This window comes from Trachurus japonicus, chromosome 2 (genome assembly GCF_045865225.1).
Source record: "Trachurus japonicus isolate A0001 chromosome 2, Traja_1.0".
Lineage (NCBI taxonomy): Eukaryota > Metazoa > Chordata > Actinopteri > Carangiformes > Carangidae > Trachurus > Trachurus japonicus.
In genome coordinates, this window is record NC_140908.1 from 15,884,503 (window position 1) to 15,907,487 (window position 22,985).

The 22,985-nt window shown below is 38.2% G+C and overlaps 1 protein-coding gene across 2 annotated transcripts in view; it reads left to right on the top strand.

The window, feature by feature from the left end:
• dmd (dystrophin) overlaps nt 1-22,985 on the top strand; it is a 413,300-nt gene that overhangs the window by 140,580 nt on the left and 249,735 nt on the right. For both annotated transcript variants that reach the window (XM_085802729.1, XM_085802740.1), the window contains exons 3-7: nt 10,186-10,278; nt 11,306-11,386; nt 14,601-14,693; nt 20,968-21,069; nt 21,751-21,821. In XM_085802729.1, coding sequence (XP_085658855.1) covers nt 10,186-10,278; nt 11,306-11,386; nt 14,601-14,693; nt 20,968-21,069; nt 21,751-21,821 — 440 coding nt within the window. The remainder of the gene's footprint in view (nt 1-10,185; nt 10,279-11,305; nt 11,387-14,600; nt 14,694-20,967; nt 21,070-21,750; nt 21,822-22,985) is intronic.

The following is a 22,985-nucleotide window of genomic DNA, read 5'->3' on the forward strand; positions in this document are numbered from 1 at the left end:
AAATGCGCTGATTTGAAGATCATCTGAAAAAACCATTTCTCTGAAAGTTTTGTACAACAGAATAGCACAAGCACTTTTTTATTTTATTTTTTTTAATCAAATTTCCCCATCTAGGGTAAGCCAGGGTTATTGAGTATTGAGTCTGCACCTGGAACAGCTTGATTATTAGCATCAGAACCTGCGGCTGTCTTCCAGGATTATAACACGTAATTGATTTAAAGTTACAATGCTGTTGTTTTTTGTTTGTGATACGTTTTCACTTTGATTTTGGGTGTTATTGTGAATCCAGCCTAGTTCACACTGCAAAAACGTGTCTTATTTCTAGTGAAAATGTCATTTCTAGTCAAAACAAACCTCATTGTACTTAAAATAAGACGCATCACATTAAAACGTAGCTTGTTTTTAGACACTTTTTACTTCTTTCAAGCAGATTTTCACTTGAAATAAGTAGAAAAATTTGATAGTGGAGCAAGTTTTTCTTCCTTATTACAAGCACAAAAAACTTGCTTTCACTGGCAGATTTTTCTACTTATTTCAAGTGAAAATTAGTTTGAAACAAGTGAAAATGATCTAAAAACAAGTTAATTTTTAGGTGATGAGTCTTATTTTAAGTGGAAAGAGATTAGTTTTGACTAGAAATTAGACATTTTGACAAGAAATAAGACAAATATTCTTGGAAAGATGTAGAGTTTTTGCAGTGCATTTGAGATTCTGTCTGGTTTTCTTTGATAGAAACCTCTGACTAGTGCACATTTAGTCCATTAAGCCTGTAATTACAATGCATGTCACAGATAAAACTAATAGAAACACAGAAAAGGTAAGATAAATACTCACACTCGCCCACTATGCCAACGCTAAGCTAACGCTAGGCTAGCAGCTAAAGCTAAGCTAACGCTAAAGGACGTAACGTAATAATGCTGTTGGTGCAGAGATCATTTCCTGTCAACGTTGCCGATGTAAGCAGATGTATAAATATTTATATATTTTGGACCCGTCAAAATTTATAAAACAATTATTTCTACACTACACTTTTTTTTTCAGTAAAATTAAAGGGATAGTAGCATTTTTTTAAAGTTGGGTTGTATGATCTACAAATAGCCCTTAAGTACTTTAATTGCAGTAGCAGACTCTCTGCACTCCTCCCGTTAGTTTTTATTTGGAGCTAACCAACTGCTGATCGGCGGGCGCTAACCCTGGGCGGAGGGATACATGAGTTGGTTAGCTCCAAATAAAAACTGTGTTTTTCCTGCACTTTGAGGGGCTGGAAAAAATTATATTATAGTGAACAATGGAACTGTGTATTTTTTTTTTCCAGGTAAAACCTCTTTTAGGCCGTGAAAATAGGCCGTTTCTTTGGGTCTGTTCACAACACTGTATGTTGTAAATCTCTGGGCAGGGCTATTATGGGCTGGCGTTGCTAACGGGAGGAGTGCAGAGAGTCTTCTACTGCAATTAAAGTACTTAGGGGCTATTTGTAGATCATACAACCACACTTTTAAAAAAAATGCTACTATCCCTTTAATACTTTTATTCTGCACTCCTCTAGACCTTCTGTGGATGTATTATTTTCGAAAAATTCATCGTTTTAACGAAAAGTTGGAGCTATAACCTTTAAATACAGCAGCAAAGACGATGCGCATACAGCAGTGATGCATTATTAAGCGCTTATAAATAAGTTAAAATGCAGAAATTGTCACCTTTTTGACAGCTAAACCCCTCGAGTCAAACACACACATATATATTTGTAATCTGGATTTGACATGAGTGGTCGTTTGAGGCTGGTGAGCCGACTCTGCTGCTGCTGCTGCTGCTGAGTGTGGGTGATGATTGTCAGCGCAGCACAGAAAAGCAGCAGCTCTACTTCCTTGACCTGAGCTGTAATCTGCAGTGGCACTGATAGTCGAGTGTAGCACAGCCTCAATGCCCACAGAAGCCGGGAGTAAATGGTAAATGGACAGTGATAGACACGCGTTATCACTTTGCAATGCGATAAAGATGAAGGGAAGAAACTGACATCTCTTTATTATTATTATAGACTTATATATTCATATTCTTTCATTTAAAGCCGACTGCTGCTCAGCTCGGAGGAAGAAAGAAGAAGTCTGGTTGAGAAATGACGGCGGCCATGTTTGTTTGGCATTCTGGTCACGCGCCGCTAAAGGTCGTTACACTCATTGCCATCACTGTTTGCCGAAGATGGAAACATGATTATGTGTGTGTGTGTGCGTGTGTGCGTGTGTGTGTGTGTGTGTGTGTGTGTGTGTGTGTGTGTGTGTGTGTGTGTGTGCGGCTGCTGTTAGTGTTGGAAGAAGATGAAAAGATTCCAAAACAAATCATGAAATCGGGAGCTATAGCGTGTCGGGAACTTCACACTTCTTTTCTGGCAGATGCAGACAACAGGCGACACTTCATCAAGAAGTAAAGGGCTCTTTTTTTACCCCTCCCTCTCTTATTTGGGGTTTTTTTTACCCCTCCTTCTCTTATTTTTAGGGGGTAGAGCTGGTTGGATGTGGCTTCTTGGGGTCTGAACAGTAAATACTGATTCTAACATGTTAATTAAGACTGGACACACTTATATGGGGTCCATATGTTCCCACATTCATTTTTGAATTGTCCAAAACACACACTATGAAACATCCAGATACCTCCATACTGCTCGTCTGTACTGACCCAAGTGTCCTGAAGCCGCCACATGAAAAAGTTGCTGCCATCCACTATAGTCTACTTGCCAGCCCATTGGGCCCCATTGTCGACCCGGAAATGTTGAGTACCCCAAAGTTTTATGTTAGAAATAGATAGTATGGGTCCCCAGTATTCAGAAACTGCCGGATGCTAACTTATATATATTGGGCAATTAGCATAACATACATAATTAGCATAAATTAGTAGGGCCCGACCGATTTATCGGCGAGCCGATTAAATCGGCCGATTATAGCCCGTTTGAGAATAATCGGTAATCGGCCAAAACTCGCCGATTGTCGCCGATATTTTCAGAAATAAAATGCAGGGAATAAGACTTGGTTTTACTTTGAAAATGTTCCCCCATTTGAAAAGATCCCCCGACATTAGGTTATTTATCCTGTAGAGGGCGCATCCAACTGCATCCACTAACCACCTCACAGCACAGCAGAGTGACTGATCTGCAGCAGGACACGCTCCGCCACAGCCTTGTCACTCACACACATCACACAGCTTATTAACAACTTGATTAACTGTTAACTGTCTCAAAACCATCACACAGCTTATTAACAACTTGATTAACTGTTAACTGTCTCAAAACCAGTGTTGCTGCTGGCTTTCTTTTTACTTTTTTTTTTTTTTTTACACCGCGGTCGGGTTGTGAATTAATTAATTAATGCTCGTGACTCCGGCCGTGTTGGGTCCGAGATTCAACAAGCCGGTCGGGTTTTACAGTTATTACCGGCAGTACAGTAGCTACGCCCGTTTATCAATAAACACAGTGGATGAGGAGGGTGAGTGACTGAGCTCAGGCTGTGTGGGGGGCGGGGGGGCGGCGGTGCGGGTCTCTGACTGCAGCGGGACAATCATGTCTCTGCTCCGTGACACACTGAGCGCTGTGGGACCGGGGCTCGCGGCAGCACCCGCTAAACATTGAAAACAGCGGTGATACGTGCTTCCACTTCGAGTTCAACAAACCAGAAACGTCTGGAACAACACTGGAAAAAGTCGCTTTTCAAAAAAAAAAAAAAGAGAGAGAGAGAGAGAGAGAGACCGCCGTGCCGTGTAAAAACAACAACAACAACAAAAAAGTGTCACGTGTCATGACTTCCTGTATCTGGCCCTTCAAAATAAAAGCCCTATAGCCTTTCACAGTTCAGTCATTGATTTTGACTTAATTTTGACAAGACAGGGCTCCAAATGTTGTTGTTTTTTCCTGCAACCAATTGACCAATGAACATTTGGCAGCCCTAATTTATATATTATATAATATATGTAGATATATTACTTAAATTAATAAAATTGTAAAACTTTACAAAAAAAAATAATAATCGGCCGATTAATCGGTTATCGGATTTTTCCCCCCCTAATAATCGGCATCGGCATCGGCCCCAAAAAATCCATATCGGTCGGGCCCTATAAATTAGCATAATTGCCTAAAAGTCAAAATTGACTTGGCTGATCTGGGCAATATTGGAGTGGTTTTAGGGGTTATTGATGATGCTGAATCCATTTCTGACATTTTCAAAATTCAAAATGGCTGTCTAAACCGGAAGTGACCAGATTTTAACCGCCAGTGGGCCGATTTTGATGGATTTCAAAATCTGGTCACTTCCGGTCACTCAATCACTCAACATTTCCGGGTACTCATTGTTGGCAAGTAGACTACTACTCATGTAACATAAACAAAAAGAAAAGAAACAACATTTCAATTTGCTGTTAATATCTAACATCTGGCCTGGGTGGAGTGCATGAGTGGAAAACATTTTACTGCCTGTGTGTGGATGATTGTTCAGTTAGAAGTACAAACTAGTCCCTGTGGTTCAAGTGGCTGCAATTATGAGGAAATCAATTCAGCCAAGAGAAAACACCTGAAGAACTGCTTTATTTCTCAGAGTGGACTGGAATTATGAAGGTGGCTGTTAAAGGGACAAGAGAAGTGTTTCTAATGGGCAGGTGTTTGTGTGGTGTCACTCTTCCACTACACTAATATTCAAATGTGCATTTTTATCAGCGTTTTGCCTACTAGTGCTGTAGCCTATTTCAATGGAAAAAAAGATACGAGAGGTTGTTTCTCAGAAGATTGATAACTACATCTCTAGTGATTTCTTTTTCGCTTCCTAGGCTATATTATGTTTAGTTTTTTCCCCCCCCTTCACTCTGTCTCACTGCCAGTGCGAATGCTTTGCAGATGCAGGAGTGGAGACTTGTACATGGCAGCCATCATTGTAATAATGCATGATCGATGCAGGAGTGAAATTTCTGCCACAGTAACAGCGCAGGAAAGATTCATGGTGTCATTTCAACATGATGCTGCTGGCAACACACAGCCTGCAGAGGGAGAAAGGCTGTCTTACTTACTGTCTATGTCCTTGCCTCTCTCCTGTCTCTACCAATTCTCCCAACACTTTCTCATAATTACTTACTTCACTGGGCATTTACTCCGTTTTTAAATAATACCATTATGCTGCTCACTATGCTAAATCAAGTTTTGTTGAGAAAATTATTCGAGATTAGATGATGTTAAATCTGTTATGACATCTCTAATAAACCCCGCGCAAGCGAAGGTCATTTGCAGTGTCCGAGTGAAATTGAAGAAAGCGATCAGCTCCAAGTTTATATAGATGAAGCTCCGTAGAGCATAGTGAGGTAGAAATAAGCCAGAAAATGAAAGTTCAGCGCAAATATAAGAAAAATGAGAACAGGCCGCGTCTCCGGGAGCGCTTGTTTCAATCATCTGGAGCAGTGATTCACATCACAATCAGGAGAACTCGGGCCCCTGGTGGTTCTTCTACAGCGCCGCTGAGTATGTGGGAAAGATTGTGGAGCAGAGAAGGAAGAAATTCGGATTTGATTTTGAAATATATGCACAGCTGAACACATTGTGTTGCATTTCAAACTGTGTGAACACTGGTTAGCACATGAGCAGAGATATGAGGTTTTGAGTTGGTAGCTAATGGTAAAGAATCAAGATAGGGTTAGCATGTTAGCTAAAAGTAACAAAAATACAATAATTTTGAATTGTTAGCTAATGGTAAATAATCAATTGCAATAGCAATTGCTGCTATAACCTGGCTCAAAGCATCTCTTCTTGTTTTACAAGATTAATGTTTTTTTTGTGCATTGTCCCTGTTTTAAATAAATAAATTAAATCAATCAATCAATCAATCAAGATAGGGTTAGCATGTTAGCTAACAGTAACAAAAATACAATAATTTTGAATTGTTAGCTAATTGTAAATAATCAAGATAGGGTTAGCATGTTAGCTAAAAGTAACAAAAATACAATAATTTTGAATTGTTAGCTAATGGTAAATAATCAAGATAGGGTTAGCATGCTAGCTAAAAGTAACAAAATAAAATAATTTTGAATTGTTAGCTAATGGTAAAAAATCAAGATAGGGTTAGCGTGTTGGCTAAAAGTAACAAAAATAAAATAATTTTGAATTGTTAGCTAATGGTAAAGAATCAAGATAGGGTTAGCATGTTGGCTAAAAGTAACAAAAATAAAATAATTTTGAATTGTTAGCTAATGGTAAAGAATCAAGATAGGGTTAGCTAAAAGTAACAAACAAACAAAAAAATAAAGAAAAGTGTAAAAAATAAATAATAATAATAATTCGAGATGGTTTTATGTTTAGCATGCTAGCTAAAAGTAACAAAATAAAATAATTTTGAATTGTTAGCTAATGTAATAATTCAAGAATTGTTAGGTAAAAAAAATCTCGATAGGTTTGGTCAAAGTCCTTATAGGCAAGTCATGCTACTTGGCGGCCATCTTGGCAACACCTCCAAAAGCCCAAAGAGACTAGGGGCCTCATTTATCATTTTTACACCCTTTTCCCCCCGCTTTGTGCGTACACACTTTTCTCCGCCAAATTTGGGATCTATCAAGCCCAAACCTGACGGGGAAAAGTGCGGACATTTACACCCATTTTGACCCCCGGCCTATAATAACGTTATGTGCAGATTGAGACACTTTAAGGGGGGTTATTATTGATGGTCCTTTTCCACTAGCGCGACACGGCTCGACACTGTTCTACTTGGTTTTTTAATTTTTTTGCTTTTACACACTCTAGTGTGACGTCGGACAAGACTGAAACCCGCTAAGTTTAAAAACACACTGGCAGCAGCGCCCACTGATCTGTAGCTACTGAGACTGTTGTTATTCTTTCACTTGAGTTAACGTAGCCGTGGTATGATGACCCTGCCCCCCCTGAGGAGGAACTGTGAAGGACTCGGCTGTAATGGAAAAGGACCTAAACTGAGTTGAGTAGAGCTGTAACTGTGTAGTGGAAAGAGGTGCAAAGTAATGGTAACTGGTTGTGGATTTTCTGGGATAAAGGGGCAGATTAAATTCTTTCTGCTCCCTTTCATTCAGATTTGGGAGTTCTTTGTTTTTATTGTAGCCTATTTCAATGCAATACCATTTTTCTGACTGATTTATTGTCCGATATTGCCGTGTATCTCGCTTCCAGAGAAATTCTGCTTCTATCTCCGCTGTCTGTATCTTCACCGTCTTCCACTGACATCACTCTACAGAGCACACATGGCTACAGGGCCGTTGCTAGGAATTCTGGGGCCCCTGAAAGAAAACTAAAGTGGGCCCCCTAACCCCCTGACTTTTCCACTTTTTTTTTTTCTTAGACTACGTACGTATTATTGTTTTTTATTTAGCCTATATAGCTACTTTGTCTATGGATATTCTCATTCATCCAGGTCATCGTTCTTTTCTGGGCAAATTGAATCGTAGGCAACTGGACTTGTATTTGTCTGGGAAGATGTTTCTCCTCTTATCCAAGGGGCTTCATCAGTTCCTACGCAACGCAACGCAAAAAAAAAAAAAAAATGCCTACTTTGTTTTGATGCTAATGCAGCATTACTATGAGTATTAGTCAGGGTCTTATGCAGAAGTAGAGAAATACGGCTGAATGCTGAAAGCAGAATAATTCAGTCATACAAAGATTAGACTACTGGGGTTTTTTATGGGCCCCACTGGGCGCTGGGCCCCTAGAGTTATCATCACCTTTCTCTCCTATACAACGGCCCTGAATGGCTACTTTATATGCACATGCTGATTTGCATTGACCATATATGGTTGTGTTTGGGCGTGTAGAGGGCAGGATATGAGGCATGTTCACATCCGCACTTTTCTTGGGTCCTGTGTTATTTATCAATGGAAATTGCGGAGAGTTGTGCTGCGTACGCACAGTTTGATAGATATGAAAAGGGTGTAAATATTTTGTGTGTACGCCATTTTTGGCTTTTCGCCATACGTGAAGATTTAGTAGCAGTTTTACTTTTGTTTCAGGGGGCAGCTCTACAGGCACTGTTTGTGGAAGGAAAGATTTGGGCTTCATATACTATATCCAAATGTTTAGTTTGTTGTTAAACCTGAACATAACATGTTGTAGTTGTAGAATGTGATAATGACTGAAGTAGTCATTTACTTGAGAATTGACTTGGTGGGACCTTGAATTTTCTGGTATAATTTTTTACATAATTACTTTATTGTTTGTTCATATATTTTATTTTATATTATTACCTTACATTTTTTAATGTTACATTATTTATATAAGATGCATCACACTATATACGCAGTTTCTTATATTTTTATATTAATTCTTCTAAATGTTGTTTTGTTACTTTCTAAAACCAAACCAGACCCTGGATTATTTTCTATGAAAGCAGCTTCATTTTGAGAACTGATTAATCAATTTATTTACTTATTTATTTGTTCATCTGGGATAGTGCATGTTAATCAACATTCCACTTCCCACATTGATCTAAATGTGCCGTAGTTACTGTAGCTACATAGCTCATTTTCATCAGTAGCAACAATTTATTTATAATAACATACAAATCAGCACAGTACATAAATACATTACAGAATACTCATGGCTACAAGTCTGGTTTGCTTGCAAATTGCTATTATTTGCAATACTTCAAATGTATGTTTAAGAGTTACGAAATCAGTGCTCTCTATTACACATCAAAATATTATGGTTGAAATATCCAAAAATGCTCTTTAAGTAATTTCCTGTTTATGCAAGGAACTTGAACACACCGACAGTATCTATGTAAATGTGTGAGAAGCTTTGCTTTTTGTTCCCAGGGCTCATTTCAGTAATAGTAGTATTTATATATGCGCGCTCCTCTACCTCGAGCCAGCTGCAATTTGATCTGCATTTGCAAAAAAAATGGTCTGTTTTGTGAATTTGAATGAGTTTCTGGAGAAAGTGAACTCTCACGTCCGACTGCTGAGTTCCTCTTCAGTCCTGCCGGCTGCTGCGGAGGAACACAAAAGGCACTCGCGCTGTATTTAGCCTGCAGCTCTTTCCAATGTGAAGTAACTGCTAGCGTGTAATCCTAGACCTGTCAGCGGTGATAAAGAACGGCCTCTCGGGTATTAACTGTTATCTTCACATTTAACGCAGGGCTGGTTTGTGATTACTCAGGAGATGTCTGTCCCGGTGTTGTTGTGGCCAGTGAGCGGCCGTGTGTCCAGTACGATGATTCTCTCCTTTGACCTTTTCATGGAACAAGTGAATTGACCTCCTATCACCTCGTGTGGTTGTTGCTCCCAGCGCTGGGCCGTGGTAAAGCTTCTGCAGACGTGCCTCAGAGGGCCACACACTGCTGCAGACTTATAGAGCCAAGAATCTATATTATAGAATAAATCCATGCACATTATTCTGAGGTTTTCATAATTGTATGTTGTTGTTTTTTTTTCAAAATCTTTTTATTGAAAAGTACAATTAGATATTTCCAATTACAGGGATACAATTATCCTTTTCTTTTTCTTTTTTTAACATATATGTATATGTAAACAGTCACATATACACATCAACAAACGGAAATTAACAAAAACACACTCTGATAAAATTGTAGAGGAAAAATAATTACATTAAATTACAGAGTGCAGAATAAAAAAACAAACAAACAGACATACAAAAACAGTGAACATTCCCCCACCCACCCATGCCCCAACTCGGCACATCACGACAAACACGCATACTACTGGTTGTTTATGCAATATAAAATGTACAATGGTAATAGGCAGAAATTCAATCAGGTCGTACCTCTAAATTAGTGAAATAGGAAATAAAGTGTTGCCATTTGTGGATTAATTTTACTGTACATCCTCTTAATGTATATTTAATTTTCTCAAGCTTTAAAAAAAACATCATGTCTTTAAGCCACCGGGAGATAGAAGGATATTTAGCAGATTTCCAATGTAACAATAATAAACGTCTTGCAAGTAAGGATGTGAAAGCTATAATATCCTTTTGTGTAGAGTTGAGTGCGAGTGAGGGGTTAGGAATCCCAAATATAGCAATCAGAGGGCAAGGTTGGAGATTTACACCAAGAACAGTTGACATAATAACAAAATAACCCGCCCAAAAATCTTTCAGAACAGGACAAAGAAAAAACATATGACTGAGGTGACAAGGAGAGCCATGACATTTATCACATAATTGTATGTTTGTGTTTGTGTGTGTTTTAGACAAGGAAGCCACCAGTGGAGGATCTGTTCTCAGACCTGTGTGATGGACGACGCCTGCTGGAGCTGCTGGAGGGGCTGGCAGGACATGAGCTGGTACAAACATACACACATATACTCTATTGCAACATTTTTTCTATCTTTTTTTTTTTTTTACATACTGCTTTAATATTTTTCTTTCTCTTTTTTTATAAATATATAATGTATATGGATGAATAAGACTTAGGATGCTCACTTAGATTTTTTTGGTTTACAACTTATACCACTATTCAACAAATATTTCAACATCTTATTTTTATTTTTGTTGAAATAGGGTTCATTTTAAATTGAATTAGAGTATTAGTCTATACTGTAGATCACCTATTAACAGGGCCGTATAGGGGAGAAAGGTGGTGATAACTCTAGGGGCCCAGCGCCCAGTGGGGCCCATAAAAAACCCCAGTAGTCTAATCTTTGTATGACTGATTTATTCTGCTTAGACCCTGACCAATACTCATAGTAATGCTGCATTAGCATCAAAACAAAGTAGGCTAAATAAAAAATGATAATACATACGTAGTCTAAGAAAAAAAGTGGAAAAGTCAGGGGGTTTCCTAGCAACGGCCCTGCCTATTAAGGTAAATATTCCATAATGTAAGATAAATCTATAAAGTGGAATTGGCATAATAGTCTCTAGGTCAACTTAAGTGTGTTTTTTGGGTTCAACTCCCAGACCTGGGTCTTCATCAGACTGAAACAATCAGGTTCCTTTAAACTGAAAAACTCTCCAAGATTAAAAACTTAAATGAGACACACACACACACACACACACACACACACACACACACATACCTGAGCAGCTCGTAGTGTTAATCACAGCTTCACTCCCACCTTGTGTTTTATTTTTCCCTCCAGCTGTTTCTTTCTTTCTCCACATTTCCTCCTTCTCTTCTGCACCTCTATCTTCCTCATGGAGACAAATAATCATCTTTGTCCTTTGCTTGATACTATTCTTGTATTGTAATAGCACACACACACACACACACACATGCGTAATGTGGCTGTTTGTAACACTAATGGATGCCCCTGAGCAAGGTCTGTGAACGCCTCAGTAATCTCCTCTGTGTGTGTGTGGTGTGTTCAGGTGAAGTTGGAGAGAGGATTCACGCGCGTTCACTCACTCAACAATGTCAACCGTGCTCTGCAGATCTTACAGAAGAACAATGTAAGTACGAAAAAAAAAAAAAAACCCAATGTGAGTCTGCAGGAAAGTTTAGCATCGTATAAAATGACCTAGATCAAATAAATCAGTGGAATATTAACGCTGCCTCTCAGGATTCTCTACTTGGTTTCCATAAAGCTGCATTTAACCTTGACTCTGTTGGGATGGCTCTAAGAAAAACAAGTATCCATCTCTTTTATCCCCTCTTTTATCTTTCTGTCTCACTCTTGTCTACATATCTTTCTCTGGCTTTTTGCCCCTCAGCACCAGTTTTCTTTTGTCTTACTTCTCCTTTGCCTTTTTCTCACAATAGCTCTTCCTGGTTTTATTTTCTAATGCATCATATTGACAGAAATGTAAAAATATATATATATATATGACAGATGAATAGTTCCCTTTTCTTCCATGAGGTGTGGTGACTGAAGGAATTGACATTTTGAGAAATGTGTTAGCTTAGCTTACATTAGCTTGGCTTAGTTTAGCTTAGTTTGTCTTATCTGAGTTTAGCATATTTTAGCTTATTTTATCTCTTAGCATATCTAAGCTTGGTTTAGCTTTGTTTACATTATCTTATATTATCTTATCTTATCTTATCTTATCTTGTCTTATCTTAGTTTAGCATATCATAGCTTAGCTCAGTTTAGCTGAGCTTCGTTTTTAGTTTAGCATATTTTAGCTTATCTTATCTTAATTTAGCATATCTTAGCTTAGTTTACGTTATCTTCTCTTATCTTATCTTAGTTTATCTTATCTTAGTTTAGCATATCCTAGCTTATTTTATCTCTTAGCATATCTAAGCTTAGTTTAGCTTTGTTTACATTATCTTATCTTATCTTAGTTTAGCATATCATAGCTTAGCTCAGTTTAGCTTAGCTTTGTTTATACGGTAGTTTAGCATATTTTAGCTTATCTTATCTTAACTTAGCATAACTTAGCTTAGTTTACATTATCTTCTCTTATCTTAGCTTAGTTTATCTTATCTTAGTTTAGCATATCCTAGCTTAGCTCAGTTTAGCTTAGCTTTGGATGACTGCCTCCCAGCTAGCACCCAGGACCAATCCATGTGTTCCAGTTATGTGAAACTAAGCTAACCATCTTCAGTATTTAATGGACAGATGTAGCAGTATCAGTTGAGCATTGGTCCCCAGTCTGAAGGCCAAGTTAAATAAAAATTGGATAAAACAATCTACAATATAGAGGAACATAAGGTCAAAATCCCAAAGTTATTGTGATGCAGAAAAAATGCTCAAAATAAAGACTTTGTTTCTTCAATGAGAAATATATCTGTTTTTTTTTTTGTCTTATAAAATAGAGCCAATTTACAAGTAGCCAACAGCATCATAAATAAAACTGCAACTTAATGTTATATAATTCAAATGTTTTACTTTAAAAGACCAAAGTACTGTGGTAGCCCTGAGTGCTCAATGCAACCATGAAGGCAGTGCATGTAATTATTTTTTATTGTTAATTGCATTTATGAAGATGTTTTCACAATTTGTTGCATGTTTGGGTCATTTTGGGTTTAGATTTTCTTACATTAAAGTCCAATGAGCTCTCTGGGCCACTGTAGAAATGAGCACTAGTGGTTTTGTAAAACCTATTGCACCATAGATAGACATACTGTAGAGACACTAATGTTGAGGCATGGGCTGATATCAGCAGATATAAAATTATGATATTTTAGTATTTCTTCAGTTTTGCAGTTTTCCCTGGACTGTATCAAGGTGTTAAATTGCAGCCTACAAAATGTCAGTCTTCACTTGTTCATGTTAAAACTCTATTTTTCTGATGCATCCTGATAAAACCTCCTAGCAAAGCTAATGATATGGCTCCTGGGTTTGGAATAAATTCCACAATATTACCGCTGGTTATAAGCAAGTTGGTCTTTTTAACGTCTAGCCATGTTTTGTTTTTTTTTAGTTTGGTCGAAAAAAAGAAATGAAAATGCACTGTGCACAGTTCTTCAACATGTGGAGGAATCTAAATCTTGACAGGGCCGCATTGTGCTTGCTTTGAAATAGTCCTTTACCGATGACTCATGTCCACATTAAAACCACAATTGTTGTTTTCCGGGCTGCGCTCCTGCAGGCATGGCAGCTTCGTTTGTTTTCATCTCCATTCAGAAGCCAGAGTCTTGACAGGAGCTGAATGAACCAATCCAGCAAGTAGACAGGGGTCGCATTAAAAAGGGCTGAGGACCTGCTTGGATTTTGGAAAAAAACTTTAAAAAAAACCAAACCCTGTAGCAACCAAAAACGTAATGACAGCCAATAACGTAATAATTTTGGCCATTTTAAATGTAATAAAGCCAATAATGTAATAACATGTCAATAATGTAATAAAACTTTTGAGCCAATAACGTAATAACATTTTGCCAATAATGTAATATGTTATTACATTATTGGCTTTGACATTAAAAACCTTTGACAATGTAATAACTGGTGCCGATAATGTAATAATACATAGATATGACTGCAGTTCTTGGAAATAAAAGGCAGTTTTGTGCAGTTTGCTAATCAAAAATAGGTATAGTGGATGACATAGTCGTCATATTTATTCATCCAAGATGTACTATCTTTCACCTCTCTCTCTCTCTCACTTCTACCATGCTTAATGATATGTTTGCAAACGGAAGAAGTAAACATTGTAGGCTATCAACAACCTCCAAAACATAACCAAACTTGTGTATTGAATGGTGTCTGCAGCCAGTTTATGTTTCAGTCATGTATAACTTCCTGCCTCAGTCAGACAAACCATTGGGAATAGGTAATGTTAAATGTGATAATCCCAGCATGGCTCGGAGGAGCAATGGAGTTGATTTGATTTTACCATTTACCTTTTTTTTTTAATTAACATATTTAGCCATCATTTGTCCAAGGGTTAGGGTTATAGGGTATAATATCCACTCACCTATTTTTGATTAGCAAACTGCAAAAAAACCTTTTATTTCCAAGAACTGCAGTCATATTTATGTATTATTACATTATCGACACCAGTTATTACCAGCCAATAATGTAATAACTTATTACATTATTGGCAAAAAGTTATTACGTTATTGGCTTAAAAGTTTTATTACATTATTGGCACGTTATTACATTATTGGCTTTATTACATTTAAAATGGCCAAAATTATTACATTATTGGCTGTTATTACGTTATTGGCCGTTATTACGTTTTTGGTTGCTACAAACCCTTTAATGAGATTTGTCTTCGTCAGGTTGAACTGGTGAATATCGGCGCAGCAGACATCGTTGATGGAAATCACAAACTGATTCTCGGGCTCATCTGGAGCATCATTCTCCACTGGCAGGTCAGTTTCAGTTTCACACATTATTACTGAACATAAGAATATTAGAGTTGTCGCTGTCTGTAGCTATGCATGAATTTTTACATTTATTACATACACTACATTCATGATTTCATCAGAAATACAACTTTAAAGGGATAGTTCAACATTTTGGCAAATTGGCCCATTGCCATAATCCCTATAGTCATATAGCAGTAGGTTCGTTACCTTTAATTGTCGGTGCAAGCTGTTTTTAGAACGACGGAGCAGAGCCGTGAGCTGCTCAGAGCTACGCTACGGAGGCTCATTATGGGATTTCTTGGTTTCCCTCATCATCAAACTCATCAAATACACAATCCAACAACTCCACAACGCTCTGGTGGACAAGTTGTGAGCTGCACATTCACCACGCTATGAGATAATAACACAACGTTACCACACAGAGTTGTTTTAGAGGGAAATACAGAGACTGATGATGAAAAACTGTCCCTGAAGGCAACGTGCATCAATGGTTTTACATGAATTTCCCTCTAAAACAACTCTGTGTGGTAACGTTGTGTTATTATCTCATAGCGTGGTGAATGTGCAGCTCACAACTTGTCCACCAGAGCGTTGTGGAGTTGTTGGATTGTGTATTTGATGACTTTGATGAGGGAAACCAAGAAATCCCATAATGAGCCTCCGTAGCGTAGCTCTGAGCAGCTCACAGCTCTGCTCCGCCGTTCTAAAAACAGCTTGCACCGACAAATAAAGATAACGAACCTACTGCTATGACTATAGGGATTATGGCAATGGGCCAATTTGCCAAAATGTTGAACTATCCCTTTAACACAGATTAAAGTGATGCATATCACTCTGTCTGTTGCTGATGAACCACATCACTTCAGTATGTTCCACACAGCAGAGTTGCACATCATCCTTCTTTTTCACACTGAATATTTCTCCTGGTCATATTGTTGAATGTGTAATGTTTCCTGGGTTGAAGCTGTCAAGGTGAAGTAGCGTTTGCTTTCCTTGCTACAAAAAGATACAGCAGCAAGAGAAGAAAAGTGATTTTCTTTTTTTTCCAACTGTGATGCAGAAATAGACCATGATGCCTCACGGTAAAAAAAAACAAAAAACATCATGTTCCATCTCCAAAACCTGCAATATTCACATTTTTTGTTGCTTTACTGCATTGGTTAGCCACCAAATGATTTCAATTATCAGGTCTTTCTATTTCTCCATCTTATTTTAATCATTGTAGCAGCAGTTACCCAGAAAATGACCTTTTGGCTTTTTTTTTTTTTTTGCAACAATGCTTTAAATTCAAGATATTGAGAGCTTTATTCTGAAAGATTCTGACTGTACAGACCTCGGAAAAGTCATGATGTGTGGGATGAAAAAAGTTTGACATCATCTTTAGATTTCTGGTCTAACTTTAAAGCAGCTATATCTTCCTTTGTGCTATTGTTACGTAGCCTATATTATCAATAACAGCTGTTAGCATACTTAGCGTTTGCTCTTATTTTCATCACTGCTAACATGCTAAGCAGCTAGCTCTGGCCCATCCTGTCGCGTAACACTACTTTGCAACTTTACTTTATTTTCATCACTGCTAACATGCTAAGCAGCTAGCTCTGGCCCATCCTGTCATGTTATACTACTTTGCAACTTTATTTTCATCACTGCTAACATGCTAAGCTGCTAGCTCTGGCCCATCCTGTCAGGTAAAAAGGTTGAAAAGTTGAAAAGTGGCTGTTATCCGCACCACCACCTGCTCCCAGCAAGAAAACATGTTCAGCAGCAGAGAAAAGTTGAATTATATTGTCTTGAAATTGGACAAAATGTTCAGACATCCTTTCTTTTATTCCACTTTTCTAAAGGCGGTTTTGAATTGTGTGTTCCTAATCCACTATCTGAAGATGATATCTGAGTTTGATTATTACGTTTAATAACCAGACTAACTCATTTTATTAATAATGAGGGGTGTAAGTCACAAAGTCAGTATCTATCTAAGGATGAAGTCTGTCACAATACAGTTTCAATTTGTTTCAATTCAGGGTTCAGTGAAGGCGACTTAACACTTCTATTGATATCAAATAACAAAAAGCAAGAAAAACATCATCAACGGACATCAATTTCTATTTTAAAAAAAGCCTCCTGTTCATAAGGTGAACCATTCTGATTCATTGACCTTTACAATTTACATCACACCCATACACATCACAGTCTATTAATTATTACACATCCTATAAAGGAAAGAAATGTTTAAATCTAATATAAGGATGGAAATACAGGTGGAATAAGACAACATAAAGTTATAGATGGTGCTCAGTATCAACTGTATATCCATGTATGGTTTATGTTTGTCATCGGCTTTCTGTTTGTTTCTGATTCTGAGGAGAATCGTGAGCAAACACAGGTCAGATATCCAACATCATAACTTTGCAGGAAAGTAGATTCAGCAGCCGCCTTAATGAGTGAGAAAAACAACACAGGACACTCCAAGTTTATTTTTATGTTGTTTTTTTTGCCATGTTCCGTCTTTTTCTCGCCGCCCTTCATCTTTCCGCCAATTTACAGAGCGCTATTAAAACCTCCGCTACTTCCCCTCGGGCTGCATTTAAAATCCAAATGGCTTTTCTTTATGGACTCAGTGTTTAAAACCAACAACTACATGTAAAGTCACTGGTTGGTAATGGTTTAACAGGTTAATTGTGTTGCATTCCGCATTAAGTTGAATGGAAGCGAATGTCTCAATCACGCTGGTTTGGTTGTGGATGTAATGACACGATTAATAGCAAAACACCCTTCTGTAATGAGGTGCTTGTGTTGGATGAGTGTGTGTGTGTGTGTGTGTGTGTGTGTGTGTGTGTGTGTGCATATGCCTGTCAAAGGCTGCGACGCCCTGGAGGTTGCCGGTGTGTGGGCATGCTGGTCTGTGCGTGTGGCCAATTAAAGTGGAAATGCATGCGGTGACCTACTCCCAAATGAGTCCCTGTTTCACCCGGCAGGAATCACTAACAGACCTGTCTGTCTGTCTATCTATCTATCTATCTCTCTATCTATCTATCTGTCTGTCTATCTGTCTGTCTGTCTGTCTATCTGTCTATCTGTCTGTCTGTCTGTCTGTCTGTCTGTCTGTCTGTCTGTCTGTCTGTACGCACGGGGCGCGCGCACGAGCACATCTTTACAATTCCCCTCGCTGGGAATTTACCTTAACATCAAACAAACACTGAGGTTTTGCAGTATGTATGTGTGTGTGTGTGTGTGTGTGTGTGTGTGTAACAATGCAAATGACTCTTTCATCCTCTGTCTGACACTATTACTGTACATCTGCATGTGCAACTGTGTGTATTAGTTAGTTAGTTAGTTAGTTAGTTAGTTAGTTAGGGCCACGGGCCATCGCACTGGGCACTGGTCATCAAAACTGCGCAAAATTTTGCATTGAAGTCAATGGGACGGGCGGAAAAAAAAGAGTGAAAAAGACCAATCATTGGAGTTTAACAAACGTCTACTGCTCAGGCATACTTTCACCTAGAGACTCCATTTAAACTTTAAACAGTAGACACAAGTCTTGTGTATTGGCGTATTACTCCACGTTTTGATAGGTCATATAGTTTTTGATCAATCCCTGATCAATGACCATGATCATTTTTGGAGAAATTATGAGATTATAATGGTTGTGTATTGGACGGAATGTTCGTGTCAGAGCGCGTGACATCATCGGTTAGAGTGGGAGAGATGCCAGAAAAACTCGAGATTTTTTCTCTTTCCACACTCGGCCCGGCCACAATTTACACTCTACACACATAATTTTTTCAGAATTTGTAAGACAAACTTCTTCTGTTTCTCATCATGTGCTCAAAATATGAGAGAGACTTACAGAATTTACAGAATCAGCCTCTGAGTGCGGCCACGTCTGTCTCTGCTCCTCATTGACTCCAATACAAATATTTTCTGAGAGAAGCAGAACGGACCGATGTTTTAAAACTGCCAGCATCTCCAAAATATTCACTGTAGAAACACCAAATCGTACCACATTTTTCAGGAAGTCCTTAGAGCAACGTTGATCTGTGTTTTGTTCTGATAGGAGTTACCGTTTTGTCACAGTAAGCCTAAATGTGAGACCGGTGCAGAGGCAGAAAATCACTCTTTTTCTCCACGTTTCTGTTTTGAATTCGGCGCTACTCAAGCTAGCCGTTGTGACCAACGCACTTCCGGTTACTTTCACAAAATAAAACACCCGTTGCCCTTTACATACAGAAAACCATGACGATAGAATCTGTGCTTTTACTTTGAAATAGGAAGCTAAGCTACCCTCGATGTAGCTAGCTTGAACCAAAATAAAGCGTCTTTGCTTGAACCCTCCGTTTTGACCGATCTGGTCCCGTTAGCGGCATTTGACCGCTCAAGATGCCTTACCGGAGAGTTTTGTCAGCTCTGAGACCAAGATCGGTCCGTTTAGAGTTGCTGAAGAGTTTCTCTGATGACTTTAGGTGGAGGCAGGCTAACACTACCCATACACTTCCAGTGTTTGAGCTAAGCTAATTACGGCGATACGGCTCTATCTCCCTTGTTACTGCACGCACAGTAGAAAGGATGGTGTCTATCTGCTGGTCATGGACTCGGGAGTGAGGCAAGACATGAAAAAAAAAAAAGTTGGCGTATCCCTTTAAGTAAATATAGCTGAAATCACAGTTCAGTCTTCAACTTTCTTTTATATGTTGGTGATCTTTCTCAGACAATATTGCTTTTAGGTATAAAAACTGGGTCGGTGTGTAGGTGATCCAGCCTGGTTCTGACCCAGTCTGGTCTTCGTTCTGTCAACTTAAGAAAGCTGGGGAGGGAAGCACAACGTGTGTGTCTGTGTGTGTGTGTGTGTGTGTGTGTGTGTGTGTGTGTGTGTGTGTACGTGGTTGCACAGAAAGGTGGGGGGTAAGTTCTGCATAAGTGCCCAGAATAAATGCTCTAAAACTGTCACTCAGAGCTGCCAGAGATGCAGCCTGTGAGGGTGTTAGCCGTATCTACACACAGGCCTGTGCATGTACACCAGTATACTTTGTGTTTTTTTTTTCTCTTTCTTTCTTTTTTTTTTTTTTTTACCAATGGTGTGCTACAGTGTGGGTGTGAATATGTAAAGTTAAAGTATCCACTGACAGGCCACGTCAACTCTTTGCTAGAAAGCTGCTTATATGTTACATTGCCGCCCGGGCATCATTATCTTAAATGATAAAATATAAATATGCCACATTTAGCCAAAAGACAAGTTTTCATCTGTTATTCACTTGTGCTAGATAACAAAAACTAGCACTAAAAACTAAAACTAAAAACTAAACTAACAAAGACTAAATCTAGCAGTGAAACAATAACTCAGTTAACTGAATAAAAAGAAAAAAGAAAAAATCTACAATGAACAATGCAAAACTAAAACTTTATTTTAAAAAGCGAATAATATAAATCAAGAAAAACTTACAAAAATTGCATAACCAAAAAACTAAAAGCCTAAATAAAAATAAAAACTAATGAAAAATATACTATAATGACCTTTTTTAAATGTGTGATTTTACAAAGAATTTAATAATAATAACAATTCAAATTCTTCACGTTATTTCACTCTAAATTAATTCTTAACCCTATAAAGCCTGAACCAGGAAATAAATTAAAAATTTTGAAATTGGACCCTTTATTGGACCTTCTGACAAAAAATGTAAATATATATATATTTAAATATATATAAAGGTCCAAAAATGTTTTGTTTTGTTTTTTTGAATAGGAGATTTGCATAGAAAATAACCTTAAATACCTGCTGTATCAACACGGTTGTACTCTAAAATAAGTTATGAAATATTAAGTAGTTTTACTTTGCATCAATGCAGTAACTATTCCTATTGAAGTTTCAGTAAAAAATGTTTTAAGTTTTTCTTACTTTATCTTTTTCAAAATTGGCAATAATATCCATGAGAAAACACATTTGGGTCGCTGACTGACAGCGGCCATATTGGATATCCGAAACTGCAGCCTGGTGGTTTGTCTGATCATTGCATGTATCTGATTGTATACATTAGGTTTTTCATTTAAAAAAATCACAAAAACTCATGAATTTTCATGTATCAAATTTGATACAAATGGTGACAAAAATGCAATAAAGAACTTTTTTTTGTTTTTTTTTTATTGTTTCAATTTAAATCTCTTCGATCTGGTTCTGCATTGTCCTCAGGATGGGGCATTGCACCCATTTTGTGCTTGACATTTTTGCATGTCTATGTTTGCTAAGCTCTTAAACAAGCCACATTGTGTATCTGTGCATCTGCAGGTAAAGGATGTGATGAAGGATGTGATGGCGGGCCTACAGCAGACCAACAGTGAGAAGATTCTGCTGGGTTGGGTTCGTCAGAACACGCGGGATTATCCCCAGGTAACGTTCCTCCAGTTGTCGCTTCCATGTGTTTGTAGAATCATTTCATCTCCAGAGGTTTTTAGATGGTTCAAGTCGTTTTCTCCAGTTGTTCGTAGATATCTCAAACTTCTCTTGAACAGATTTTCATGAAATTAGCTGGACAGATACGTAGGCTTTGGGCCAGGGAATAATGGATTATGTTTTAGTGGTGATCCAGATCTGGGATTAGTGCCACCAGATGACTGGTGATTTTATTCCCCCAAGTATAAAACTACTTCTAAAAGAAATGTTTTCAGGTTAAAAAAAAAAAAAAAAATCCAATTAACTTAAAATTTCAGCAGCACCAATGATTTTTTTTTTCATTCCGAGTTTTTCTTTCATCTAATTTTCCTTCCTTTGGCCCGGACTGCTCTGTGCTGTATTGAAGCCTCTGGGGTAAACTGCAAAAAAGCAGTCACAACACAGCATATGCTGCTTTTTGGATAACATATGGCATTTAATACTTGCTTTCACCCAAATCACCCAAGTGCAAACTTTGAAAGTGTGGTCTCAGTTTTCTTATCTTTCCCCAGCTCCATGCAGAGTTATATAAAAAAAATAAAAAAATCATATAATGTTCTGTCATTCTACATATTAAAATCCTAGACGGGGAGTTTGACAGTGAGAAGCGTTAAAAATGGTTAATGTTTCTTTTCTCAGGTCAACGTAGTTAACTTCTCTAGCAGCTGGAATGATGGATTGGCCTTCAACGCCCTCATCCACAGCCACAGGTACAGTGTGTGTGTGTGTGTGTGTGTGTGTGTGTGTGTGTTTGTGCATATTTTCATGATAGAATATTTTTTGGTACATAATAGCCTTACAACTTCGAAGGGCCATTTTTTGTTTTAGACATAAGGTTATGGTTAGGTATGGAAAGCGCCAATCATATTAAAAGTCCCATATTGTATAAAGGTGAATGTCTTTTTGACAATAAAGCAAGTCTAGGTTCTATATTAAAGGGATACGCCAACATTTTTTTTGTTCATGTTGACAGAACGCAAACCAGACTGGGTCAAAACCAGGCTGGATCACCTACACTCCGATCCAGATTTTATACCTAAAAGCAATATTGTCTGAGAAAGATCACCAACATATAAAAGAAAGTTGAAGACTGAACTGTGATTTCAGCTATATTTACTTAAAGGGATACGCCAACATTTTTTTTTTCATGTCTTGCCTCACTCCCGAGTCCATGACCAGCAGATAGACACCATCCTTTCCACTGTGCGTGCAGTAACAAGGGAGATAGAGCCGTATCGCCCGTAATTAGCTTAGCTCAAACACTGGAAGTGTATGGGTAGTGTTAGCCTGCCTCCTACCCAAGCTGAAATCAGCAGTCAGAAGCTGATTTCATTTTAGCTCTAAACTCTGTAAATATATCACTTTATCAACATTTCAAACATGTTTAGGTGAGAAAGTAGCCATTTAGATCAGCAGCGTGTCGTTAATTTGTCTAAATACCAGCTGTTTACTATTTTGTTTGGACGAATTCGGCGCTACTCAAGCTAGCCGTTGTGACCAACACACTTCCAGTTACTTTCACAAAATAAAACACCCGTTGCCCTTTACATACAGAAGTGCTTTTACTTTGAAATAGGAAGCTAAGCTACCCTCGATGTAGCTAGCTTGAACCAAAATAAAGCGTCTTTGCTTGAACCCTCCGTTTTGACCGATCTGGTCCCGTTAGCTACATTTGACCGCTCAAGATGCCTTACCGGAGAGTTTTGTCAGCTCTGAGACCAAGATCGGTCCGTTTAGAGTTGCTGAAGAGTTTCTCTGATGACTTTAGGTGGAGGCAGGCTAACACTACCCATACACTTCCAGTGTTTGAGCTAAGCTAATTGCGGGCGATACGGCTCTATCTCCCTTGTTACTGCACGCACAGTGGAAAGGAT